The sequence below is a fragment of the Sceloporus occidentalis genome, unplaced genomic scaffold (genome assembly GCF_023333645.1).
Source record: "Sceloporus occidentalis isolate IW3139 unplaced genomic scaffold, rSceOcc1.0.p SCAF_1, whole genome shotgun sequence".
NCBI lineage: Eukaryota > Metazoa > Chordata > Lepidosauria > Squamata > Phrynosomatidae > Sceloporus > Sceloporus occidentalis.
The window spans coordinates 193,324,411-193,348,525 of record NW_028316981.1 but is presented as its reverse complement, the minus strand read 5'-3'; the positions used below and the strand labels follow the sequence as shown (position 1 = coordinate 193,348,525).

Here is a 24,115-nt window from a genome sequence, read left to right as displayed (position 1 = left end):
GCAGATTATCTTGATTCATTTCAGTCTAGTTTCAGACATGGTTATGAGACAGAGACAGCTTTGGTAACTTTAGTGGATGATCTACACTGGGAACTGAACTGTATCTCTCTAGGAATATCTAGGTCCTCCAGTGCAACTCTATGGTCAACTTTAACTAAATGTTGCACTGAAAGACATAGAGATCCCTAGAGAGAATACTCTACTAGGCATTTGTAGCTCCTCTAGTGCAGTTCTATGGTCAGTGTCTGTTGGACGTTGACCACAGAGTTGCACTGGAGGAGGTAGATTCCCAGAGAGGTGTCCTCTCAGATAAAAACCTGGTGTTTTTGTTATGTGCCCCTAACCCTAGCGAATATGGAAGGACAAGTGTACAGTTCTACAGTGGCTCTGTTCTTCCCTGGAGGGCTCTCAGAGGGTGGTGCTAGGTGATTCCTGTTCAGTTCCTTGATTATTAGTCAGTGGAGTCACTTGGGGCACTGCAATCAAACTCTGATACCCTTTCTGACCAGAATTTGCCCTATAAAAAACTATGGGTAAGCAACTGATTTGGCTACCTATTTATTATCATACTGAATCTGAATATCTGTGAATACTCAACTGATAACCTGTATCTAATATTCCAAATTGACAGATTTCAAACATGAGTCTTCCTTGGCTCTTGCTATTGGTTACAGCTGTCTTTGGACACTCAGTTGCTAGTGAAGGCAACACTACTTCTCCAGTGGTAAGTTCTCTTATCAAATATAGCTATTGCTCTTTTAGGTTTTACCTAGAAAACGTGCTAACAGCCAGTTCCCATCCATTGAATACACTCCAAGACACACAAGCTGGCTTTGGATCATACAGTGAATGCAACAGAACAGCAAAATGCATAGACAGCTGCAGGGTATGAAGGAGGAATAAGTTATATTCAAGCTCTCCAGGGCAGGCCTAAATAGTACAGTGTTTGTGAGTACATGTGTGTGTGCATGTGCATGAAGCGGGACCAGATCTCTTCCTTCCCAGTTCCACTAACATAAGCAGTTCCAATTCCCTTTTTTAAATGATTATTAAATTCTTTATTTGCTTTAACCCAGTTCCACTGGATCCTTCCCATTAAATCAGTATTTTTAATAAAGGTTTTCACAATATTATGTAATTACAGATGTATGCATAGAATGTCCTCTTTTTTTCCTGCTAATTATTTTTCTAAGCTATTTTCATAATCATTTTCTCTCTCTTTATTTAACAGGTCGAGTCTACGCAATCCACAAAAAGCACCTTTCCCCCCCTTCCTGACCTAAACAAAAACTTATCTGTACTACATCTCAGTTATAAGAACATTACTTTGAATGAGAATGAAATAACAGGTCTTCACAAATATATTAATACCAAAGAACTATACCTGAATAATAATACTATTGCTGTTTTGCGTAATTACAGCTTCAATGGTCTTTCAGAACTAGCAGTTCTAGATCTCAGTAACAATTTTATCGCAACAGTGGAACAAGCAGCATTTGCTGGTTTAAATAAACTAACAGCATTGTATCTTCAGAATAATAATATTGCACAAATAGATTCTAATGTTTTTACACTGCTAGGAAGTTTGAAGATCTTGAATCTACAAAAAAACCGCCTGGCCAATTTTGATATTAAAGTATCACTTAATTTAATCAGCATTGCATTAAGTGAAAATCCATGGAATTGTTCATGTGGCCTCCTTAGTTTGCAAGATTGGCTGAATAACACCAATGTAACTATGGGTAAGTGTCACAAAATGTCTTGGATTTTAATGATTTTATATATATGATACTCATTTGTGTTGTAATGAAAGGGCCATATGGATATGTGACTGTAGAAATATCCAAACTTCTCTTAATTGGGAGCCATTATCCAAGAAAGTGTTCCAATTTAAAAAATATTCATTACAAAGATAAGAATGAGCTGATTTATACAACACAATAGTTCCTTAACAAATCAGCTTCAACCCATGAATAAGAAAGGTGGCTTGTTAAACTAATCAGTTTGTTTAAATGTGTGATCAATGACTTATATAGACCATAATAAGCTTTTTTAAAAAACTGACACTAAACATTATCAAGAATCTTTCAGCCAGCAATGCAAGAGGGGAGCATAGGACCATAAAGTTTTGCTCAGGCTTGTTCCAGCTCATGCACATAGTGCAAAAATAGAGATGAAGAAATGTACTTCTCCAGATATCACTGGATTTTAATTTCCATGAGCCCCAGCCAACATTGGTCCAAAACACACTACAGAAATAAAATAATCCAGTTTGAGGCCGTTTTAACTGCACTGGCTCAGTGCTAGGGAATCCTGGGAAATGTAGGGTGGAACCAGAGCTCTCTGATAGAGGCAGCTAAATGTGTCACAAAATTACAGTTCCCAGAATTACCTAGCATTGAGCCAAGGCAGTTAAAGTGGTGTCAACCTGGATTATTTCTGCAGTGTGTTTCTCCATCCCAATGCTGAATTACAGTTTAACATCACATGCAGACCAACTTGTTTAAAAACAGTCTTTTTATGTAATGGAATTGATTTGATTTTAAAAATGGCTGTACTATGATCCAGAAATATGCCCAGATTAATATGGTTCCATGAAACCAGAGCACTTCTGTGTTCATCTAATCAGATGTAAGATCCACTGAGTTCAATAGGGTTTACTTTCAGGTACACATGTTTAGGATTTTGGTTAAACAGATGAATAGCTTAACAAGATATGCCTGGCAATGCTACAGGTGATATTCGAAGCTGCCTAGCTCAAAGGAGTATTTGGCAATTCTGGCAAAAAAATTAATTTTGAATTAAATATTTATTGAACCAGGCTTCAAGATGATGGCACATGCCTGTGAAACATATTTCATATATTTGAAATGTGGTGGTTAAACAAAATGAAAATTTAAATATAAATCAATTCAGAATAAACTATATACAATACAACACTAATGTTTGTGACCCTGGCATATATCATTCTGCTTTGTCCATTCAAAGCAGTTTTATCTGTAGAGATGAGGTTCACTGTGTATAATTGCATAGGCCAGACACTTTAATATTGTTTCATAGTTTTTAAAATTGCTTATATTTTCAGAAAATGAGAATACTACTGTGTGTGCTTCTCCAAGCAGTCTGAAAAAATATCCTATCAAAACAGTGTTTCTAACAAATTGTCCGAAGAGACGGACCACTGAAGCAACCGCCATACCTTTCCAGTCTAATGATTCAAGCAATGATACTGTATTGGCTGCATACAATGGTACAATTAGAAAGTCATTATCTTCAGGTACATTTTAGTTTAAGATACTATAAGTGCTTGTGTATTTTGCTGTTGGAGCCATATTTTTCAGAAATAAGACAGGTCTAGAAGAAATGTCAAGAATTATTTTATTGATTCATATCTTAAAACATTAAATTTCCTCAAAAGAAAGAAGTGTTTGAGGAAATTCTTCTTCCTAAAAAAGAGTGAAAGCAGATTTCACAACTTATTTTTTTTTAAAAGGAAACAAGTGTTTTCTAGAGCTTTCTGAAGGAAGAATTTTTGTAAAATTTGCCAAGAAGCCAACCCTTGTCATGATTTAAGGGTACTATTTCTATTAAACCCTCATGTAAATTATAATATTTTAACAGCCACTTAAATGCTAAAAATATGATAGCCTGAGATATATTATGAATACAACTTTGTTTTGGATTTCTATGCACATTATTCAAATAATTGTGTGTAACCTTGTGCAAAACTATGAAAAAGCCTTTTCTAGAGTAGTTACTCACTGGGAATACTACAATGCAAGACATTGGATAGATTTATATGCATATTGCTAACTTCAGATTAATCAGGCCAGTAATGAGATTTCAATAGCTTGGAAATTCAAGTTGTTCTCACTTCGACAGCACATATACTAAAATTGGAAATTCAAGTTGTTCTGTTAACTCTCCGTTTCTGCTGTAACCTCAGCTGATCTAAAGCAATAAAGCTTCACTTTATGATGTTCATATAGCATCACACTTAACTTGATGAATGATATAAACATGGATCGCTGTCAATATTATTTATAAATTTACAGCATTCAATTTAAGTTTACTTCTAAACTATTAGTAGGCAAGCTTTCTAAAGATAGCATTTGCTATGATGCAAAAGATAAAACAGAGGGAAGTTTCATGTTAAGCAACCAAATCACTGATGGATGCCCTCTCAAAGCCAGCCTACTTTGCAGAGGGCTGGTAAGGAAAAATTTAGATAAACGCTTTAAAGTATTTATTGTATTTATTTTAATATGCAGGTTTTCAACCCCCTGGAAAAAGCTGGACCTTTCTGATGGGTGTCCTAGTAGTTATTGTTGGCACAACATTATTGATAATTATGGCCATCAAGTTTCCAGTGTGGTACCGTTATTTGATTAGCTATAATCATAGCCGTCTGGATGAAGACGAACCTGAGATGTTTGAAGAAACATTCACGCCTCATATGTCTGCACTTCCACAGACACCAGATAACTATGAAGAAGAGTCTATAACAGTTTTTGAGCAATTTCACTCATTTGTTCCAGAAGATGATGGATTTATTGAAGATAAATACATTGAATCATGAAAATTTACTATAAATACCGCAGACAAAACATCACTCCTCTGTCATAAAATATCAACAGAGAGCTGTAGTAGTTGCAGATCTATAAACTATGGAGCTAAAACTAATTTGCCACTGTCTGTGATTAATCAAAGAATGGATGATTTAATGTAGATGTATGATTTTATTGCAAAGAAAAAAACAACTACTCAGTGACATGTTAGTGGATCATCTAGCTTTTCATATCTAAATTAATGCATTTCCTTTGAGTAAAAGAAAGAGAAGCATAGTTGTGTATATTTCAGCAGGAAAACCGGTGTTCATCATGCTCAGTGATCCACATTAGGCAAGTCATTAAAAAGGTCTGCCTTAAGAGTTTTAAAAGGCAACTATCACTGGTGGAGGAATGAAATCTGCACACGAACAGAGAACAATATTTAACTTCTGTAGTTTTTTAAAAAAAATAATTGTTTTTGTTACACTGTACAAACACAATGTGGAAAAAGTTACGTATTTGTTTGCAAAATCTGTTTCCTTATTAGGAAGTTAAGCTCTGAAGCAGATACAATTGCCTTTTTATTATTTTATTATTAGAATCAATTCAGTTGCAGAGTAGCAGCCATACAACTGTGGCTGAACTTATCAGCTATAGTATTTATCTCATAGTGAATGAATTGAACTAAAATATTGGGCATGAAAGACGCATACTGAATTGCGAAGGGCCTCTTCTTGCCCAATTTATCAGAACTTCAATTATGTGCACTTTGATTGAACAGTAACCATTGCCACACTCTCTTTCTCCTCACTTCCCAACACAATTTTTTTAAGGATTAATATGGTGGACATAGAAATTACTGTTGTTTCACAATATCTGTGGAAATTTCCAGGGTTAGCTGTAGCAAACATATAAAGTGCGAAGGGAGACACAGGTCTTCAAGGTCCTGAGCATTAACATGAACAAGCCCCAGGAAGTTATATTTGGCACCATAACAACATAAGGACCACTCCTATGAACTTTTCAATTCTGAAATGTTTAATTCAGACACTTACTTTTGTCTTTCGGTAAATATAATGTCAATGCCTTGAGCTTCATGATCGTTTTGTGCTTTCAGCTATTAAAATGACAAAAAACAAACAAAAACAGTAACTTCATCCTAAGACAAGCTATTTCTATTGTTGTTTCTACTGTTGTTTCTTTTATTCTCCTGTATTTGTTATTACTGCTTATAAACTATAGATCAGGCTTTGAAAGATGATCGGAATTTAGGGCAATAACAAATACGCCTTTATTTCACAAGCAGAACAGCTAAGTTGTGCATCCAAATAACACAACTCCTTTATTGAATGAAGTAACAGATCTCCACAAACATTTATTTATACCATACCTATGACAGGTTCTTGGGAGAACTGGCAATAAAATAAGTTAAGACAAATAATAAATGAAGTATTTGCATTCAGACTCACAAACCTAGAACAGACCTACTGAACTCAATGGGACTTTAATTATGGTGGACTTGAGTGCCACTGATTTCAATAGGCCCACTCTAAATATTCCACATAGAACACCATAGTGCAGAAGCACAGAATGAAAGAAGAGAGTAGAATTAAAAACAAGATTAATAGCATGGGAATTAAAAGAGGTTTCTGTTTGGTGCCTTAGTAAGCAGCAAACAAATTTAGTCCTCAGGCCCTGATACTTCTAGCACCCAAAGCTGCAAGCAACACAGCATTTCCAAACAAACTACAATCAGATCCAGCTAGGATATGTGTAGAGAAGTCTGTTCCTGGGCTTCTTGTGACCTCTGGCAAGGTCAGGTGAATACAAGACATCAGAGGTCTCTTTTTATCTCATGTTGCTTCAGTGGTAAAATATTTCACTTCTGTAACCACTGCACTACCATTTCAGGAGAAATAAATATTGCACAGTTCCTTTTACTTGGAAAATTTGTGGCATTTCACATTCTCTTAAAAGTAGGATGCTATTTTTAAAAGGATATTCTGGCCAGGAGGAAGGACAGTTACTGTACACTCTTAATGAGAATTAACTACAAGCCTAAATCAAGCAATACAAATGTCCAACCATTAATGTGATGCAGATTTTTTCTCCTTCCCCATGCAGCCCTTGTGGGAGTTCACTCAATGAGCAACATTATTGGATCCTAGCCATACCGTCCTCTTCCTACAGTGTTTTAACACCACCAATGTGAATTTCAAATGGGAATCAGCACATAGCTGATGATAAACCAAAAATTCAAACACAGTCAACACTGAGATCAAAATGCAATCTTAATACTTACCAGATTATAGTCACTCATTACTTCCTCCATATCAGTATTGGTGTTAAGCTTATCCACCAGCTAAAATAAAACACAAACCCAATTAACTGCTACATAAAAACATAACTAGACAACTAAACAGACTACTGGTATGTAACATTTCTCATTCGATGTACATATGTTGGATTAAAATGGATAAGGGAAGCAATGGCTAGACAGAATATTTTTTTAAAATCTATGCAATTCAAAATTAAATCTTCCATCTTTGGTGTCCAAAGTGGATCAGGAAAGCAATGAACAGAAAACCTATTTTAAAGAATCTGTGTGATGCAAACCTAAATACAGTGTTTTTGATGTGTTAAACCATTACAAAAAAATAGGTAAAACAAAAACGCACCATATTGTAGTCTGCAAGTTGTCCCTGAAACTCCTTGATTTCACTAGCTAAGGATTCTGCTCTAAGAAAACAGGGAAAAAAATAAATTAGAATCATAGAATTGTAGAGTAAGAAGAGACCACAAGGGCCATCCAATCCAACCCCCTGCCATGCAGGAAATCCAATCAAAGCATCCCCAATAGATGGCCATCTAGCCTCTGCTTAAAGACTTCTAAGGAGGGAGACTCCACTACACTCCAAGGGAGTGTGTTCCACTGTCGAACACCCTTACTGTCAGGAAGTTCTTCCTAATGTTGAGGTGGAATCTCTTTTCCTGAAGCTTTCATCCATTGTTCCAGGTCTTAGTCTCTGGAGGAGCAGAAAACAAGGTTGCTCCCTCCTCAATATGACATCCCTTCAAATATTTAAACAGGGCTATCATATCACCACTTAACCTTATTTTCTCAAGGCTAAACATCCCCAGTTCCCTAAGTCATTCCTCATAGGACATGGTTTCCAGGCCATTCACCATTTTAGTCACCCTCCTTTGGACATGCTCCAGTTTCTCAACGTCCTTTTTGAATTGTGGTGCCCAGAACTGGACACAATATTCCAGGTGGGGCCTGACCAAAGCAGAATATAGTGGCACTATTACTTCTCTTGATCTAGACACTATACTTTTATTGATGCAGCCTAAAATTGCATTGGCCTTTTTAGCTGCTGCATTACACTGTTGACTCATGTTCAACTTGTGGTCTACTTGGACTCTTAGATTCCTTTCACATGTAGTCTCGTTCAGCCAGGTGTCTCCCATCCTATATCTGTGCATTTTATTTTTCCGCCCTAAGTGCAGTACCTTACATTTCTCCCTGTTGAAGTTCATTTTGTTAGCTTTGGCCCAGCTTTCTAGTCTATTCAGGTCATTTTGAATTTTGATCCTGTCCTCTGGAGTATTAGCTATTCCTCCTAATTTGGTGTATCTGCAAATTTGATAAGCATGCCCCCAATTCTGTCATCCAAGTCATTGATAAAGATGTTGAATAACACTGGGCCCAGGACAGAGCCTTGTGGGACCCCACTGGTCACTTCTCTCCAGGATGAAAAGGAGCCATTGTTGAGCACCCTTTGGCTTCGGCCGGTCAACCAATTACAAATCCATGTAACAGTTACCTTGTCTAGCCCACATTTTACAAGCTTGTTTGCAAGAATGTCATGGGAAACCTTGTCAAAGGCCTTACTGAAATCAAGATATACTATATCCACAGCATTCCCTTCATCTACCAAGCTGGTAATTTTATCAAAGAAAGAGATCATATTTGTCTGGCATGACTTCTTTCTCTGAAACCCATGTTGACTTTTTGTGATTATGGAATTGCCTTCTAAATGTTCACAGACTCTCTGTTTAATGATCTGCTCTGGAATCTTTCCTGGTATTGATATCAGACTAATTGGACGATAATTGTTGGGATCCTCTTTTTTCCCCTTTTTAAAGATGGGGACAATGTTTGTTCTCCTCCAGTCTGCTGGGACTTCTCCTGTTCTCTCTGAGTTTTCAAAGATTATTACCAATGGTTCCGATATTACATTTGCCAGTTCTTTTAATACCCCTGGATGTAGTTCATCTGGTCCTGGAGACTTAAATTCATTTAGATTAACAAGATATTTCTGTACTATCTCTTTACTTATTCTGTACTGAAATTCCCCTATTCTGTCCTCTGCTCCATTATCCTCAGGTTGAGCACCCTTTTCCTTTTCTGAGAAGACTGAGGCCAAGAGGTGTTGAGTAATTCTGCCTTTTCTCTGTCCCCTGTTAGCATTTTGCCATTACTAGACAGCATCACATGTGTAAGAAAATACAATTAAAGCAGGTTCACTCTGATTTTTGGTGACTCTATCATAGGCTTTTCTTTGCAAGATTAGTCAGAAGAGTTTTGCTGCTTCCTTCCTTTTGAAGAGAGAGTGTGACTTGCCCAAGGTCACCTAGTGGATTTCCACAAATGAATGGGGGTTCAAACCCTTAAATCCTAATCCAACACTCAAATCATAATCCCATGCTAGTTCTCCAATGTTTTAATATAATAGCAACAGCAAGTACATTTCTATACCGCTTAGTGCACTTAAACACTTCCTCAGTGGTTTACAATGTGTAAGCTAATTGTCTCCAACAAGCTGGGTACCCATTTTAGCAACTGACAGAGGGATGCAAGGCTGAGTGGATCCCGGAGCCCTGCAAGATTGAACTCACAACCTTGTATCTGTGAATGGCTGCAGTACCGGCATTTAACAACTGTGCCACCAGGGCTCCCAAAAAGAAACCTGTGTACAAATCCATACTACTTTCCCCTACTAATTTTAATGAAGACCATCATATTTACAGATTTTGATAATAAATGTGATTTTGCTCACCTTTTTTCATATGATAGATAGACAGAATTCTCCTGATTATACATGTCAATTTCTTTCTGAAGTTTGTTAATTTCTGTGGTAAGCTCATTTATTTTGCTTCTGTTGAAAAATAAGTAGGTGATCATTATAAGATATGTAATTCACCCTATATGTAATTCACACAATATATAGTTTACTCTAGTCGATGCCTAATTTAATGCATATAGTTCAATTCTACAAATAGTATTACAACAGCAATGGGAAAATGTGCACCTTTAGATTTCATTGCATTACCTCCCACCATCCTTAATCAAGAGAGTTGGAATCAAACACCAGGAAGCGATGGCTTCCTTACCACTGTGTTACACCATAGTCACCATTATTCTAGAACAGGAGTAGCCAAAAGGAAAAAAAATATTTGAAGAATGTGTATTTTCTTATTCCTTCAGATAATTTCTTTTCTTCAGGCCTTGTGTTTTTCAAGGTGGCACTGGGGACTCAACTCCAACTGCCTGAAAACACCAGTAATCAAAACCTGAAGTGCCTGTCCAGGGAACTTGTTTTCTATTTCCTGTATTTTTAGCATTTCTACATGTTTGGGGCCTGCAACAACTTACTGCCTTGCTGCCTATCCCTCTTCTAGAAGCTTGGAAAGGCACTCTAAACAGAGTTGGATGGTTGGGACTGTACCTCAAATCCTACTCTGAATGTATCTACCAGCTCTACACTTATTTATACAGTGCGTCCACGCTGTATGTGGGTGCACTATACGCGGCTTCATGCTTACGCTGAAGCTGTGCAACAGTAAAACATATAGCATGCATGCTTGTGGTGCGTGTGCCGCCACAAACACATACCCCATTGTTTTCAATGGGGTACGAGCATACATGGAATATTAAGGGAAGGGCCCACTTACTACTTTATCCTTACTATTTAAAAATACAGCTTTAATTTTTAAATAAAAACTGGAGGGTTCAGCATTTCTGAAATGGATTTTATTCAGGAACCTAAAGTTGTTAAATCAATTTTTTAAAAGCACATGATGATCAAAGTCTGTTTAAAACATACATTTTTAAACAGCAATTACAGAATTGTGAACAAACGTTTATACTATATAGAAGGGTCAGATATTGTTAGATGGCATTCACTATCACCCAATGTTGAGGAATGCTGGAAGTTTAATGTCATCTGGAGGGCTTAACTTCTTCTAGCCTTCTTCTAGTCTGCATTTAAACTTCTGACTTGATAGATTTACAGTTAGCTTGATAAGTGAGGAACCCTTATCTGGGTGAGTGCTTCTGAAAGCAGCAAGGTACAGATCCCCTTCCCCTCTTCAAAAGAAATCTGAACAAAATTTACAGTATCATATAATAAATATATTGTAATATAAAATATAAATATTTTCTTCCTTATAACTACAGAAGGAAAATGCCACAAAAAATAGCTCAGCAAAGCTAATGGCTTTGAATGACATCTCCCGTCTAACAAAGACGTGCACGCATAAACAGGAAACAAATACAAGATAAGTTCTATAAACAGCAGATCTTTTTTTTTAGAAGACACAATGGAACATGAGACTTCTGGGGCCATTTTTGTGCATGGGAAAATGGTAGGCTGAACTGTGAGGGGAAAAAATACAGAGTTTAGGGACAGAAGAGTAAAGTCCTTCTCTCATCTGCATCTGAGACTGCATGCCAGGAAGGATCAAGCAGGGAAATGATGGGTAGAGTGCTGTTACTTCCCACCCCTCTACAGTACACAGCCTGGTCTCACTAAACATCTGATTGGGCAAGGATACAATTCTTCACACAACTGTATACTCTTTAACTCAGTAATACTGCAAACACCACTGACAAATGGCTTTCACTTACCTAAGCACTCCCAAATAATAGGATTTATCCATAACTTGCCTCTGTGGCCCTAATAGATATCAAGAAGAACAGATATCAATTTGTTAGATAAATAATAAGAAACAATTGCATTAATAACAGACTAAACCCAATGTTAGTCCTACCTAGAACCGATCTATGAAGATTGATGGGACTTAGGCAGCAACTGCACTGCAAAAATAATCCAGTTTGACAGCACTTTAAATGCTGTGGCTCAATGCTAAGGAATTCTGATAATTGTAGTTTTGTGAAAAATTCAGCCTTCTCTGTCATGCCTCAACAAACTACAATTGCTAGAATTCCACAGCACTGAGCCATGACAGTTAAAGTGGTGTCAACCTGGATTATTTCTGCAGTGTGGATGCAGCCTGAGTTAGTTGTGAATAACAGATTCCGTTCATTTTTATAGCCTATATAGAATAGAATATGGCGGGTTACAGACGGGCAAAAAGGGGTGTGCTCATGACGTCATGAAGGTATAGCCTTTAGACGGCCCTTACCTGAATGCCGCCATGAACACGCCGCCTGCACGCCCCAAGCGGGAAGAAGCAGCATTAAAAAGGTGCCGCTTTTTTCCGCTTCTTTTCTATATACTGCGCAGCTGCGCATCTCCGTCTGTAAGCTGCTGCACCGGTACGCCAGAATTGTTACGCCGCTAATTTAAGTTGCCCGTTTAAAGGCTCCGAGTCAGCTGCGTCGCATAATGAGCCGGGGTCCTGCAACATGCGCAGTTTGCACCGAGCCTCTAATTAGAGTGTCAGATGCCATGCAGACGTGGAAGCTGCAGCACAGCTGCACTCTATTTTAATGCTTGTAATCCTAACCCTAGAGCAACATGTATGCATGCGCTGCTAGAATTGGGGAAAGTTTGGAATTTAAAGTGAACCCCTACACACATTCCTGCGCCATTTTCACCTAACAATAAAAAAACACTAAAACTTTAAATCAGGGGTAGGCAACCTTTTTGAGCCGGGTGCCGGGTTGCTGTCCCTCAGACAACTGGGGGGCCGAAGCCAAAAAATAAATAATTAAATATTTTTTAAAAAAAAAATTAAATATATAAATAAACCAGGACAAATGTAGGACAAAATTTTCAAACGGAAGACACTTTTTTTTAAAAAAATGGAGGACACGTGAAAAAAATTGCTGATTTTTTTAAATGTTAATATAAATGCATGTTTCTGAGACTTCTATAGACAATTGTGCCCCAAAGGCCCCGGCGGCAATCGGCGGCAGGACTGGGCTGGGGCCGGTCCCAAGGCCTCGCCGGGCCGCATCCGGCCCGCGGGCCGCAGGTTGCCTACCCCTGCTTTAAATATTTACATATGTACAAGGGAGGTGATGGGGGATGGCAGGGGGACAGCGGTGGCAGCAGCGACAGCTGTGGCTGTGCATTGCAGATTCAGCAAGAGTGCGGGGACCAAAGGAGAGGAGGCATCCATGATGCTGGTGACACTGGCAACGTGCAAGCGGACAAGGATGCCAACACCAGCTGATCACCAGCTGGCAGGAGACCACCACTGTTCTTGGGTAGGGCAGGGGAAAAAGTTTAAAGGGGTCTGGGCGCTTTAAATGTGCACATACGCTTTCTGCCGCCAGTGTTGGCCGCCGCAGCTGCGCAGCTGCGCATCCGCCAGCCGGCAAACGAAAAAAAAGCCGCGTTTTTGGCCGCCCGTGCGGAAGCTGCCTCTCTCTTTGCAGCGTCCTGCGAGGCGGCGGTATGGAAGCTGTGGGTAAGAAACGGCCCCAGGTGAGGCATCTTCACTACCCCCAGTGTGGAAGCCCCATACACCTTAGCCACGCCCCGGGGGCGGGCGGTCTGGAGGCTCCGTATTCAGGGGAAGACACCTTCAAGACATCTTCCCCTGCCCGTCTGTAACCCGCCTATATTTCTATATTCTGTTATGGATAGGACAATACAGTTATCCCTCCATATTTGCAGCTTTGGCACTCGCGGTTTTGATGATTTGCAAGATCAATGCTACCATGTGCATGCGCACTCCCCCTCCTCTCCAACCCCTCCCTGTCACCGTGTAACTGGGGGAGGGGTTATTTGTGAGATTTTTTTGCATTCATAAGGGTCCCTTGCCCATAAAACTTGCGAATACAGAGGAACGACTGTACTGGATTTAGGTCAAAGATCCAGTGGTAGTTTTCATGCAAAATAACAAAATCATCATAAAGAGTGTATATTTCTAAAAGAATAATACAAATAACCTAAGCAACTCATCATCTTAAAGCACTTAAGAAATCAAATTTCTAGCACTCTAAATTTCTAAGATCCTTATTGACAAGATAGAGTGGCAGAGAAGCCACTCCTTGCCTCTCCATATGCTGTTGTAGCACTTCCCTTCTCCTTCCCAAGGGAGATGGTTGTAAAAGTGTGCCTTTGCCAAATCAATTTTTCCAACATGATAAAAGACAGACCAAGTGCTTTGATGACATGTGGAGAAGCAAGGAGAAAACTACTTCTCTCTTGCTCCATTTTGGCTTTCTTTTGTCATGAGATAAGGCTGTAAGCTAGGTTAGTTGGACATGGATATCAATGTTAAAAGATAGCCATATCTATTCTAAGGCCCTCTGATTCCAATGGAAATTAAGGTTGTCTTCCTATAGCTATCTACCTGGGAATAAACCCCACTGAAAGTTTATAATGGTGTAGGTGGCTTATTGCCTAGGCACACCAGTGTAAGTACTTTCAAAGACACGGAGGAAGGAGGTAGCCTGTACTTCTGTGCAACATCTTTGTGCTTGATGTGGAAAGGCTGCTACAGATATCTGGGTGGAAATCTGATCCCCTCCTCAGCTACAGATTGGGAGTCATCTCGCTGTCCCTGCACAAGTAGGAAATAAGGGGTGAAACAGATGGCCAGGAAGGAGTGGTCAAAGGCTGCTCTGAATGCAATCTGGCTGGGACTGTGGTGACTGCACGACCTACTCCCAAAGCAGGTGGCCATAGCAGATCTCAAGCTGCGCCACCAGCAGTTGGTTTAATCCAACTCCTCTTTGCTCTGGTCCAAAGTACCAGAGCGTGGTGTTGGAGCGGGTTTGGGTTGCTTTCAGGGCGTGCGTTGTATAAATGCCACACTCCCAAAGCAGCCAGAAGCCACTTCATTTGCACTGTGTATTCCATGCCCAAGAAATATACTCCACCCATGTCTGGGGAAATGGCTGACTCTTCTGTTCCCCAGGAGTAGCTTCTGGACAGCTTCCAAGTGCATCCCTATGGCCAATCAGGGACTGGGAGAGGTGGAGTTTCTACTGGAAGATACCAGCTGCCCTTACATACCTGGCTGGGGGTGGGGGGGGGGGGGAGGTGGAGGAGATAACATCACTCTTCCACCCAGAACACCAGCATAGCTATGCTGGCAGTGATCTATCCTCACTGGATCTTGGCTCTAGGATCTGAGAACCATGCTCTCTGAGGAGGGACATAGGGACCTGGGTTTGTTTAGTTTAGAGAAGATTAAGAAGTGACATGATGGCTCTGTTTAAATATTTGAAGGGATGCCATATTGAGGATGGGGCAAGATTGTTTTTTCCTGCTCCAGAGACTAGAACGTGGAACAATGGATGCAAGCTCCAGGAAGAGATTCCACTTCAACATTAGGAAAAACTTCCTGACAGTAAGAGCTGTTTGACGGTGGAAAACACTCTCTTGGAGTGCGGTGAATGTTTTCAAACAGTCTTTTTTGATGTGTTTAAACAGAGGCTGGATGGCCATCTTTCAGTGGTGCTTTGTGTATACCTGCATGGCAAGGGGTTGGACTGGATGGCCTTCGTCTAACTCTGATTCTTTGTTTGAGTTAGTCTGGATTCAACTAATTGTTTTGCTCTTTTACCATAAGAACTATTCAAGATCTCCTGACCAGCTTTTACAACTGATTTATTGGTGCTGTTCCATCATTCTGAGTTCCAACTGATACTTCCAGAAGATGGCTCAGTACGTCAGTATAAAATTTTGGTTAATAAAATTATAGTTGTGTATCCATTTCCATGGATTCTTTCAAGTTATTTTTTAAATATATTTTAAAAAATATATACATTCCAAAAAGCAAACCTTGATTTTGCCATTTTATATAAGGGACACCGTTTTACAATCAATTGTATTTAATGGGAGTTGAACATCCATGGATTCTGTATCCACAGGGGGGTCCTGGAACCAAAGCCTTGTGGATGTCAAGGGCCTATTTTACTTTGCTTTGTCCTTCAAAACCATGGTCAAGTGCACTACTCTAAATAAAATAAATATATTTAATCCTATTCTCCTTTCCTTTTACATAAAAAGACCAGACATATTCAAACCACAGATCGGAAGTCACTTATTTTGCACTACAGCTCCCCGGTTTCTAGGAGCTGTAATAAAAAAGTTAATTTTCAAAGTTCTGGATCAAACTAAAATTGGCCAATGTGTGTGCTTTCATATCTTCAGATACCTTTCATTCCTGTTTTCATTCCACTGAGACCTTGGTGTGTCACCGGACGGTCTGTAACTTTAATTTGTGAAGATAAACCCACACCAGTTCCTATGGATCCACCACGGGTACCAGGCCTTGCGGTGCCTGGAGGAATCTGAGACAAAAACAGAATCCACAAAAAGATAATAACTAACACAGCATTCCCAATGAAGATAGCATTTTGTTTATTCCTTCTTGTAACTTAGTAGGCCAAGGTCTTGATATCTGAGGAACACTAAGAGCTTAACTCTATTTGAAAAGGATATAATCCAGAGGTGGGCAACTTTGTTGGATCCACTGGGCATTTTTCATCCACTAGAATATCTCCTGAGCTATGGTATTGGGAAAAGTGTTATTTCCCCTCAGTTTTTTTTTTAATGAACAGTACTGACCTGAATTTCACTTTTGGTTTTCAAAATGATAGCCCCAGACATATTTTCAGTGAAGGAAAATAATATGTCTTTCTTTATGGGGGTTTGTATTTTCTGAGTGATTTCCAGAAAATTATTTCCTCTCCTTGCACCACTTCCCCATTTTCCCCTGACAACAGAAGTAGGGCTCCAGAATCACAAAAAATGGGCAGAGGGCCTCAAGCAGGCCACAGGCCATATGTTACCCATCAATAATGTAACAGGACCCCATGCAGACATTTTTTAAAAAGTTTCAAAAGCAGCTTCAGTAAAGCAATTTTGAAAGGGTGAGCCTATATTTGAAACTGTGTAGAATATGAGTTGTTTGTGGCTTGATTTGGAGCAAACTGTTCTCTCACAAATTGCACTCTCCTACTTCCACCTGCTGCTCTCAACTATCATGATTACACATATTAATATTATGTACTTAGGACTTTAGTGGCTCTTTCATGAACAAAAGAAAGTTGGTAACAAAAGGGTGTAGATCTCATTACAGTACAGGATGGAAAAACAGTAAGAACAAAAAATTGTCCATAGCAAACTTGACCAAACGCATCCGAGGAAGCAAGCTCAAGTCTATGAAAGCTCATGCTACAACTTTTGTCTTTTAGTTAGTCTCAAAGCTGCTGCACGATCTTTTTGCATACTGACTGTACATAGCTGGAATATATGAACTGGATTTGAAGTTATTCTTGTGGCTATGGAAAGTACTTGTGGACATATGAGGTTGTGAAAAGGAAGAGTCCATATCTGGAAAGAAGACCGGACATCAGGATCCATGTCACTGCTTGTGCTGTTATTACTATTACTATCAGAGAGTACAGTGGAGAGACACTGGCCAATTTTAGTCAGGCTGGCAAAAATGTGGGGGCCTGCCTGATGAGCAGCCATAAAAAGGAGGAAGCGCTGTTAAGACGGAGGAGTGTGTCACACAACTGCCAGGAGTGTGGTTGGGAATAAGAAATCAGCCTTAACGGGATTCAGACTCCCAAATGAGGAGGAAAGATTCAAAAGGACAAAAGAAGACCTGTGAAATTAGTTAAAGCATTATGGAATATACTCATTTATAAGACTAGAAATTTTTATCAAAAAATTGACCCCAAAAAGCTGGGATGATTTATCCATAGGTCAAGGTAAGTAGTGTATTTTAACTCTTCTCCTTCTCTGAGTAGAGTGGCAAAAGGTAAGAGTTTAGTTCATCCTGGGAGCACCTAAAAGAAGCATCAACCCTCTCTACTCTTTCCACCATGATGCTACTTCTGGCCTATTTGAATGCTTGGGTGGGAAAACGGCACCTCTTTGGTGTTTCCCCTCAAAGGAGTGTCAAAAGGAATTGGGCTTAGAAGGATCTGAATAAGATATTTCTGCATCAAGACAGTAAACTTTGCCCTTTACATCCTTTGTTACATGCCCCCAAGTTTTACCCTCCCCTTATCCACGTGTCATATCAAAATCCATAATTTTAGCCCCAAAACTTGCCCCCGACTTATGCATGAGGTTGACTTATAATTGAGTATATATGGGTACATTCTTTGAGCCGTGGAGTGCCAGCTTTTTTTTTGGGGGGGGGGGGGGCAATGCAATGAAATCTAAAGAAATAAAACACAGTTTGAAGTGTAACTGAAGTCACTGAATGTACTGGAACAAAGTCGATTTGTTACAAGTGAATCAATGTACACATTGTAATAACAAGCCTTGAGAACCAACTACCACAAGAGATACTATCCTAAGTTCCGTCCGTAAATAAAAGTTATTTTCTTCTTGTTCACAAAGGAGTGAATTTACAAGGAGTAACATCCAAAGCATGCTACCAAATATATTAAAAACACTTTATAGTAAAGCAGCTTAAGGAAGTGGGAAGACCCAGGGTTAGGGAAATACTGTATATACTTGTGTATAAGTCTAGAAATTTTAGTTTAAAATTGACTCCAAAAACCTGGATCGACATATCCATGGGTCAATGTAAGTCCTGTACTTTAACTCTTATAAAAAAGAGACCCAATCTCTCGTGAAAGGCAAGAGCATAATCTGTCCTGGAAGCATTGGCTTGTTATCTCATCCATCCTGAGATATCTGTTATCTCTTTCTGTTATCTGTTATAACATCCTTCTGTTATCTCATCCATCCTGCCTTTAGTATGAACACAAACAATTATGTCCACTGGAATTTTGTAATTGTTTTCTCTTGCTTCATCCTTAAGATCTTTTGTTATAGCCCCTAAGTTTTACCCTCGACTTATCCACGGGTCATATCAAAATCCATAACTTCGGCCCCAAAACCTGCCCTCGACTTATATATGAGGTCAACCTATAGTCGAGTATATAAGGTAGTTCTGATGGAAGAAAATTTCTGATGGATTAGTTAGGGAAAGGCAGGAGAAAAATCCTGTGTAACCGGGGACTCTGGGTCGTCACATAAGCTTACAAGCTAAAAGGAGAACGAAAGAAGACAGCATTTGACACAAGAGGGGGCTGGGGGAAGACAGACAAGAAAATCAGGTTTCTACAACTTAACAAATCAGATTTTAGCTGCTACTATAAAAGGATAAGGTGTTTGGAGGGGAGCCTATATTTTGTGTATCTTGTGTTGACAGGTGCCATGTACACTACAAATAATAATAATAAAGGAACATGCATTATGGAGGGGGAAAGGCCAAACTTTTCAAAGTTTTAAACAAAATCAAAATTAAGAAAACACAAAAGAAAGATCATATGATAGAAAAAGTATTCGTTTTCAATAAATAATCAATCATCAGAAACAGCAGATTTTTGAAGGGGGGGTTAACTTACTCCTCCAGCAAGTAAGGCTGCAGATGGAGGCCGTAAGGAAGACGACGACGGCCGAGCTCCCAGCCCTTGTCCGGCTCTTGAAGATGGGCGCGCTGTAGGAGGCTTGTGGTTACTTGCCATTTTTCCTTTTCCTTTTCAGTTTCTGGAATGAGACATAGAGTATTCCATGCTATAGTTTTCTGTGTTTATGTAATGAACGTAAAACTTCTTTGTTTTTCTAGGATCCGTTGTTAGGAGGCACCTATTGATTGCAAAAACCATTTTAAATCAAATCATTTTAAAGCTCAGATACATATCTGTCTTATGCAATGGCAGCCCTCAACCTCTGGAATAAATCACCTGGTTTGTTGCAAGCGATCTACATGACTGACCCTTTTAATTGGATATGTCCTAATTCTAACAATTTATCTGTTGTAAACTTGAAGGCTTTCATGGCCGGCATCCATAGTTTTTTGTGGGTTTTTCGGGCTATGTGGCCATATTCTAGAAGAGTTTATTCCGGATGTTTCGCCAGCATCTGTGGCTGGCATCTTCTGAAGATGCACACGAAACATCAGGAATAAACTCTTCTTATCACACACAGTCCATTCACATATTTATCTTTATCGATCCAGACATTACTCGGTTTTCATTAAGTGCAGACAAGGATGCTCCGGTGCCATTTCTCTTAGTGCTTTTGAACGGATTTTTTGTGTTTTGTACCAGCAAATTAAAGCGCTTTCAAAGTGTAGTAGTGGAAGACCGGAGCCCCTTTCTTACTCCTTGAAGGATAATTCCTCGCAGGAGGAGGTCATTCAGTCCCATAGGACAACACGGAAACGTCAAAGTGGTGAGAAAACTGTACCAAAACTGAACAAAGCTGAGGCCCTTTTGGGACTGAGAACGCCAAATTCCTATGAAGCCAGGACATTGTTTTTAAAGGTTTTCATGACCCTCGGTTTTGCAGGCCTGTGTTATTAATATTGATATGTTGTTGTTGTTGTTGTGTGCCTTCATGTTGTTCCTGACTTATGGCGACCCTAAGGCGAACCTATCACGAGGTTTTCCTGGCGTGATTCTCCGAAATGCCACTGCTGTCTCTAGTGGAGTCTCCTTCTTTAAAGGTCTTTGAACAGAGGCTGGATGGCCATCTGTCAATGGGGATGCTTTGATTGAGAGTTCCTGCATGGCAGGATGGGGCTGGGCTGGGTGGCCATTGAAGTCTATTCCAACTCTATGATTCTATGATTATAGGCTGCACTCACACTGCAGAAATAACCCAGTTCAAGACTGCTTTAACTCCCTCTGGCTCAATGCTAGGATGTTCTGGAAAATGTAGTTTTGTGAGACATTGAGCCTTCTCTGTCAGAGAGAGAGCGCTCTGGTTCCACAATAGAACTATAATTCCCAGGATTCCATAGCACAGAGCCACAGGGGCAGTTAAAGTGCTCTCAAAGTGGGTTATTTCTGCAGTGTGTTTTGGAGCAGGAGTGGTGTCAAACTGGATTGTTTCTGCAGCCACAACCAGAGTGTGAGTTGCCCAAAGTGCCTGCATCTCTAACTTATATGGCGACCTTATAATAATGTTTTTATTTTATTTTATTATTTATTTTGGCACGTTTTGTTCAGAGTAGATTTGCCATTGCCTTTCCCCTGAGGCTGAGAGAGTGTGACTACTTATTATTGCCCAAGGTCACCCAGTGGGATTCGAACCCTGGACCCCAGGAGTCCTAGTCCAGCGCTCAAACCATGACGTCACGCTGGCTCTCAATAACTACTGTCTATTGTCACCCTTTTTAATCTCTATCTTACCTGCTCCTGCCCCCTCCCCCCTCCAAAAAGCAAAGCAGGGACCGTTAACCGACCAGCGTCCTCGCGACCTCCTCTCCTCGCGCTAGCAGCCGTCTCCTAGCAACCAGGCCAGCCAACCAGCGGAGGCACGGTTTTCTCGTCATCAACACAACGCCGCTGGAGAGGCGGGCTGATTTCTCCTCCCCTTCTCCTCCTCCTCTCGCGAGATTTGACTGACTGAGTCCCTTTCCCACAAATTGGCCTCTTACGTGCGAGAGTTCAGAGGAAAAGGGGCTGTGACACAAACATTAACTGCCATTAAAGCCAACATCACGAATAAGAGGCCTCTCTAAGAGCCAGAAATAATAATAATAATAATAATAATAATAATACCAGTTTGAGACCTCTTTAACTGCCCCTGGCTCAATGCTAGGGAATTCTGGGAACTGTAGTTTTGTGGGACTTTTTACGCCTTCTCTGTCAGAGAGAGAGAGAGAGAGAGCTCTGGTGCCACAACAAACTACACTTCCCAGGATTCCCTAACATTGAGCCAGGGCAGTTAAAGCCCTCTCAAATTAGGATATTTCAGACACCTTACTATTATCAGCAGCCCTGCTCAGGCCTTGCAGACTCAGGGTTTCTCTAACTGAGGTCCAAAACACACACTGCAGGAATAATCCAGTTAAAGCGGTCTCAAACTGGGATATTTCCGCAGTATGTTTTGGGCCTGAGTCTTTCTTCCTCTTTCCCTACTAGCTTTATTGTTTCTGTTGTGTGCCTTCTGCATAAACCAGCTCTGAAGAAGAAGGTTTCAGTTCACCAAAAAGTTTATGCTACAACTTCCTAGGCTGCATTCACACTGCAGAAATAATCCAGTTTGGCACCACTTTAACCGCCATGGTTCCATGCTATGTATTCCTGGGAATTGCAGTTCGTTGCAGCACCAGAACACTCTCTGACAGTGTCACAAAACTACCAATTCTCTAGCATTGGGCCATGGTGGTGTTAACTGGTGTCAAACTGGATTACTTCTGCAGTGTGGATATAAGTCTCAAGCTGCTTTAAGATCCCTTTGCATATTTTATTTTGCCTGTTTATTAACACTCTTCTGTGGGGGGAGCCTTTGCGACACCCCTTCTTCCATTGTGGCTATGCTAGCCAGTGTGGCGTAGTGGTTGGAGATGGTCTCTGGCGGCCAGGGTTTGAATCCGGACCATGTAAACCCACTGGGCGAAATTGTGCAAGTCACACTCTCTCAGCCTCAGAGGATGCCATGGCAACAACAACAACATAATAACACTGAAGAAACTTGCCATTAAAAAACCTCGTAACAGAAGATCATTAATGTAAGATACAAGCCACATAATACGGAGAAACTAAAGGGAGTCAAAACAGAACTCCAACTCCCAGAATTCCATAGCCTTGAGCCAGACAAAGAGTTAAAGCCGTGCCAAACCGCGTTATTTCTCCAGTGTTGGTCAAGGATGCCCAAACTTTGGCCCTTTGTTTGTTTGGACTTCAATTCCCAGAATGGCTCAGTATAGGTCTGGATGTCTCGGGCTTCTGGGAGTTGAAGTCCAAAACAACGAAAGGCGAGAGGAAGCCCTGGAGGACCACGTGTGTAGGGGTGCCGCGTTGCCTTATGGGAATGGTAGTCTTCCCGGCGCGCGCGGTGCATTGTGAGTGACGCCACTTCCGGTGTGGCCGCCGGCAGCAGTGCTGCTGCTTTTTCCTGTGTCGGTGCTGCTGTGTCAGGACTAGGGCGCGATGGCCGAAGCGGAGGAGGCGCCCTTCCGGCTGCGGTGCTCCCTGGTGGGCCACGAGCTGGACGTGCGCGGGCTCAGCTCCTGCCCCTCCCCGGCAGGCTCCTTCGTCTCTGTGTCGCGGGACAGGACAGCCCGCCTCTGGGCCCCGGACAGGTCGGTGGGGACTCCGTGCCTCGGCTGATGACCCTGGGGATCATGGGAAGTGTAGTTCATTGTGGCACCAGAGCGCTCTCTCTCTCTCTCTCCCAGAATGCCATGGCCAGGAGTACTAAAAGGGAAGGGAGTTCAGTGGGGATGGGAGTTTCTCAAAAGGGAGCTATACTGAAGGAGGTGTCTCAGGAAACCAGGATGGATGACTCAAGGGCTTTCAAGGGAACTAAGGTCCTAAACACACACTGCAGTGCTAGGGAATGCTGGGAGTCGTAGTTTTATTGTGGCACCAGAGTGCTCTCTCTCTCTGTCTGACAGACAAGGGTCGCACACGACTACAATTCCCAGAATGGAATCCCCAGGGCTGGTTTCAGTAAACGCACTGCGGAAATAATCCGGTTTGAGGCCGCTTTGACTGCCCTGGCTCAGTGCTAGAGAATCCTGGGAATTAATAATAATAATAATAAATGTATTTATATGCCACCTCTCCACCAGGATCAAGGTGGTTTACAAAGCAAACAAAATATAAATACACTCCTCCCTCCATATTTATGGCTTTGATATTTGTGGCTTCGATTATTCACAGATTTGATTCATATGTTCTCTCTGGGAATATCTAGGTCCTCCAGTGCAACTCTATGGTCATCTTTAAATGTTGCACTGAAAGGCCTAGAGATTATTCCTAGAGAGAGCACTCCACCAGCCCTTTGAAGTTCCTCCATTGCAGTCCTATGCTCAGTGTCTGTCGGAAGTTGAACCCAGAGCAGCCTTGGAGGACCCAGAGATTCCCAGAGAGGTAAAAACATAGGGGTTTTGTTATTTGCATCCCCCCCCCCCCCATATTCACCAGGGTTTTGAGCCCCTAACACTAGTGAATACGGAGGGACAAGTGTACGTACAGTATAAAATAATCCCAAAAATTATTCCCTCCCTCCCTTAAACATATAAAATCCCCAGTAATAATAATAACAATTAAAACTACAATAATCATAAAACAGTCAGAGATGGGAAGAGACGGGGAAAGTGTTCAGTGCGATGTTTCATTTCTGGGGGTGACCGGGCCAACTATTCAGGAAAGGCCTGTCGGAAAAGATCCGTCTTGACAGCTTTTTTTAAAGGTGCCAAGGCTGGCGATATGACGAATCTCCTCCGGCAGGCCGTTCCGTAATCTGGGAGCAGATCCATAATCTGAAGAGAAAGGCCTCTGGGAAACTGCAGCTAAAATGGTCTTTAATCTGCTGCAGTACATTTTTCCCAGAGGGCCTCAGTGCGTGGGGTGGCCTGTACTCGTA

At 40.8% G+C, this 24,115-nt stretch overlaps 3 protein-coding genes across 12 annotated transcripts in view; 2 read left to right on the top strand and 1 right to left on the bottom strand.

Annotated features, from left to right (window-relative positions):
• Positions 1-22,465, bottom strand: part of IFT74 (intraflagellar transport 74) — a 67,438-nt gene extending 44,973 nt beyond the window's left edge. Inside the window, exons 1-8 of one of the 8 annotated variants that reach the window (XM_089488059.1) lie at positions 22,364-22,465; positions 19,138-19,279; positions 15,918-16,053; positions 11,464-11,512; positions 9,614-9,712; positions 7,229-7,289; positions 6,853-6,912; positions 5,606-5,667 (exon numbers count right to left, since the gene is read on the bottom strand). In XM_089488059.1, coding sequence (XP_089344185.1) covers positions 5,606-5,667; positions 6,853-6,912; positions 7,229-7,289; positions 9,614-9,712; positions 11,464-11,512; positions 15,918-16,053; positions 19,138-19,257 — 587 coding nt within the window. In that variant the 5' untranslated portion in view covers positions 19,258-19,279; positions 22,364-22,465. The other 7 variants (XM_089488044.1, XM_089488053.1, XM_089488066.1 and 4 more) reach the window with 7 other exon arrangements.
• Positions 641-4,579, top strand: LRRC19 (leucine rich repeat containing 19). Its single transcript, XM_089510120.1, has 4 exons — positions 641-724; positions 1,232-1,742; positions 3,086-3,277; positions 4,272-4,579. Exons 1-4 carry the CDS (start codon positions 641-643, stop codon positions 4,577-4,579), a joined length of 1,095 nt encoding a protein of 364 aa, XP_089366246.1.
• Positions 19,920-24,115, top strand: part of PLAA (phospholipase A2 activating protein) — a 35,322-nt gene continuing 31,126 nt past the window's right edge. For 2 of the 3 annotated variants that reach the window (XM_089488023.1, XM_089488016.1), the window contains exon 1: positions 22,593-22,826. In XM_089488023.1, coding sequence (XP_089344149.1) covers positions 22,675-22,826 — 152 coding nt within the window. In that variant the 5' untranslated portion in view covers positions 22,593-22,674. Of the gene's footprint in view, positions 19,967-22,592; positions 22,827-24,115 lie in introns of those variants that run through there. The other variant, XM_089488031.1, reaches the window with a different exon arrangement.